This window comes from Dromiciops gliroides, chromosome 6 (assembly GCF_019393635.1).
Source record: "Dromiciops gliroides isolate mDroGli1 chromosome 6, mDroGli1.pri, whole genome shotgun sequence".
Lineage (NCBI taxonomy): Eukaryota > Metazoa > Chordata > Mammalia > Microbiotheria > Microbiotheriidae > Dromiciops > Dromiciops gliroides.
In genome coordinates this window covers 21,165,232-21,169,390 of record NC_057866.1, presented here as the reverse complement: position 1 = coordinate 21,169,390, position 4,159 = coordinate 21,165,232, and the positions used below count along the sequence as shown (strand labels likewise).

Sequence of the window (4,159 nt, the reverse complement as noted above, 5' to 3'; positions counted from 1 at the left end):
ACAATAATAAAGCATTTTAAGATTTATAAAGCCCTTTATCTTGTTTGATTCACAATACAAATATAAAATAGGTGCTATCATTATCCTGTTATTATTTTAATATTGTTCTAACATGTTGCTATTATCATCATCATTTTTGTTATTATTATTATTATTATTATTATTATTATTATAACTTTACAGATAAGGAAACTTATGTTGAGATATATTAAATGGCTTTCCAATATACCTGATAAGTGTCTGAGGCCATATTGGAACTTAGATCTTCCTGATTACAAGTCTATCCACTATTCTGTCTAGCTGGTAGACTAGTTTCTTACTTTTAGATCAGAGATTAGGGTGCAGAATTCTCATAAAGGCCAAGAAAAGAAAGGAATAAATAGGCAGCAATTTCTGAATCCTTTATTGTATGAGTTCAATCTTAAACTCATATAATATTAAGCATGAGATACAGTAAACCAAAAATCTTTGTTTAGCAGATGAGGAAACTGAGGCTGAGAGAGATTAATCTATTTCCCCAAGCTTTCAATTCTAGGTAACAGCAGAAACAACACCTATAATCAACCAAGCCCAGTGTAATATCCATTGTGAAAAAATAGGTGCATAATTGTGGATTGCTATGGTATGAAGGCAGGGATGGTAGGGGGTGGGAGTAGAAGATTGGTAAATAAAAAGGAAGAATAAAAAATTTCTTCCTATTCAAGGATTTGTAGACTAATACAGTGCAGTGGAAAGAGTGATGATTTGACAATGAGGTGCAAAGTTCAAATTCCAGCTCTATGTGTTACTAATTTGTATGATCTAGGTTAAGATGCTTAAGTTCTTTGGGGCCCAATGTCCTCATTTATAGGTCTAAAATCATGATCCCATGATCTCTGTGCCTTGGAAAATCAGGCTGTAGCACAGACTTTATTAATTAGGTGTTTGTTCCCCTTTTTTGTAGGTAGACTGGCTTTCACTGCAGTGTTCCCTCCCTGAATGGAACATATTGACTCTCCAAACAATGTGACAGAATTTATTCTCCTGGGACTTACACAAAATCCACGGCTGCAGAAAATATTCTTTGTTGTGTTTTTATTCATCTTCCTCTTCACTGCCTTTGCCAACCTGTTCATTGCAATCACTATTGCCCTAAGCCCTACCCTTTCAGCTCCCATGTACTTTTTCCTCACTTACCTGTCCTTTATTGATGCCTGCTATACTTCAGTCACCACTCCCAAGATGATTATTGACTTGCTCTATCATAGGAGAACTATCTCCTTCAATGGTTGTCTCACTCAGCTGTTTGTTGAACATTTCCTTGGGGGTTCTGAGATCATCCTCCTCATTGTCATGGCCTATGATCGTTATGTAGCCATATGCAAGCCCCTGCACTACATGACTATTATGAGGCCTCGCGTGTGTCGCCTATTGGTAGTAGTTGTCTGGGTCGGGGGCTTAGTGCATGCCATTGCTCAGATCCTCTTCATGGTCCATCTACCCTTCTGTGGTCCAAATGTCATCGATCACTTCATGTGTGACCTGTTTCCATTGCTGAAACTCGCCTGCACGGATACTTACATGCTGGGAATGATTGTTGCTGCTAATAGTGGAGTCATGTGCATGCTAATTTTTTCCATGCTGCTCATCTCCTATGTTGTCATCTTGCGCTCCCTAAAGACACAGAGCTCAGAGGGGCGGCGCAAAGCCCTCTCTACCTGTGGTTCCCATTTCCTTGTGGTTGTCCTGTTCTTTGTGCCTTGTATCTTCACATACACACGACCTGTATGTACTTATCCTATTGACAAGTTAGTCACTGTATTTTTTGCTATTCTTACTCCCATGTTAAATCCTATAATCTACACAGTGAGGAACACAGAAGTGAAAAATGCCATGAGGAATTTGCTTAAAAAAGGAATCATTTCCACTTCCCAGTGATTCAAAGGGGATGTTTGTATTTTCATGGAGAGAGACGGATAATACTCTGTGTTTATAACACATAAGAAATAGTCATTTCAGGGAGATTATCCAATACAAAGTTGATTGCACAGACTCAAGGTTTTGGATATATAGAGATGTGGGTTGTGGAGTGGGGTGTGAACCTGTGGCATTCTAAAATGATAGTACCCTTTTATCAAGTATCTAATTGATTGTTAGGTAAATCAAAAAGAATTATAAAATATTAACGGTGAAAGTTATTTAAAGGATCCTTTATGGCCAGTTCCCTTATTTCACAGATAAGAAAACTGAGACCTAGAATGATGTTACTAACTCAAAAGCATAGAGTTAGGAAGGGGCATGCACTAGCACTATGACTTTGGCAAATCACTGTGCATCTCTATATCTTTCTTTCCTCATCTTGTCCTTTGATATGGCCTGGCACCTAGTAAGCACTTTCAAAATGCTTGATGACTACTGACTATTTCAGAAGAAGAAGTAAAAATGGAACTGCCTTAACCCTGGGTAAACTTGAGGATGGTGTTGATGCTATTTGAGAAGCAACATGGTGTAAGTAGAGAGACCACTAGTGTTCTTCTTACAGAACCTGAGTTCCAATCTCATCCCTGTAATTTGTTACCCCTGTGACCTTGTGTAAATATTTACGTCTCTATGTTGGACTAAATGATCTTATAAATACTTTCAATCTCTTCTATTTAGTATTACTTTGAAGGGAGAGCTTTATAACTATCCATAAACTATTTAATGTGAGTTCTTATTGTGCGTTGGCAGACTAGTAGAAAAGAGGAAGGAGTCGTTGCATGGTGTAGTGGGGTATAGTGAGGTAATATGCTCATTCATTTCTAGTAACCATAAAGCTTTCAACAGAGATAAAAGGGAAGGTACATAAACCACCCATAAATCTTTTTTTCCCCAAAGAACAAATAAAATAATTTCAACCAAACCAAGTGGATCCTGGTTTCTTCAAATAGTTTCATGACTTCCAGTAAATTTAAATAATAGCTTTGTTAAAATCACCAAATAAAAAAAAAAAAACTTGAAAAAATATAGGCTTCCAGTGTTTGTCCCTGTCATTCAGCATTTTTTTTTGAGAACATCAAACCTTTCTGAAATTCATCATCAATCATTTGGGAAAGGGCTATTTCCACAATTAACGCAAATCCATTATGGTATAAACTAGGTGGAGTGCTGAATTTCAAAAAGAAAAAGATGGGAAACTGAGGATCCTATGTTGAAATCTTGATTCTGTGTCTTACTACCTCTGTGAATTTAGACAAATCACTTTCTTCTCTTTGGGTTTCAGTTTTCTCAAATGCAAAATTAAAGTTTTGGACCAGTCACTAAGTTACCATTCTTACATTATGATACAACAGGAATATAGCTTTACCTGAGAATCTAAAGTGAGTGAATGCAGATACTGGTTTTTTGTTTTGTTTTGTTTTTTGTTTTGTTTTGTTTTGTTTCTTTGTTTGCTGAGGCAATTGGGGTTGTGACTTGCCTAGGGTCACACAGCTAGTATGTGTTAAGTGTCTGAGGCTGGATTTGAACTCAGGTCCTCCTGAATCCAGGGCCAGTGCTCTATCCACTGCACCACCTAGCTGCCCCGCAGATACTGTTTTTAATGTAAGTCTTAGATATTCTCTATTCCTTAGCATTGTTACTTCGCACACAGATATTTAATAAATTTATTTTCATTGAATGAATGATTTTATGCCCAGATTAGTTCAAGAATTATTCATTTAAGTAGAAGACAAAAGTTATTAAAATTCCTAATTTGAAATACTAGTTTTGTGCATATGTAGGCATATACACACTCACACAATTATACATAACTATCTTTTCTTCCTGAATCAGTTAATTTACTGAATACTAATAACATGATATCTCTCTTCAACCTAGAATGTCATCCCTCACAATAAATATATTCATGGATAGGAAAGGAAGGACAGACAGAGAATTACAGATGGAGAGAAAGAGACATACAGAAACAGCATTGGAAATTGAAACAGAAACAGAGAGAGACTCACAGACATTGAGACATAGAGACAGAGACACAGACACAGATACAGAGACTGAGTCAAAGATAATGCAAATGTGAGTCTTTCCTAAGAGCCTCATCTATAATTTATAGTCTTATAGAATTACCTAGAATACAAGTTAAGTGACCCACTCAATAACAAACAGCAAGTATCTGTCAGAGGATGGATGAAAATCAACAACA

At 36.5% G+C, this 4,159-nt stretch overlaps 1 protein-coding gene across 1 annotated transcript; it reads left to right on the top strand.

The window, feature by feature from the left end:
• The first annotated feature begins 978 nt into the window (after positions 1-978).
• LOC122731143 (olfactory receptor 140-like) lies at positions 979-1,917 on the top strand. The gene has a single exon (XM_043971043.1). It carries the CDS (start codon positions 979-981, stop codon positions 1,915-1,917), a length of 939 nt encoding a protein of 312 aa, XP_043826978.1.
• The last annotated feature ends 2,242 nt before the right edge of the window (positions 1,918-4,159 follow it).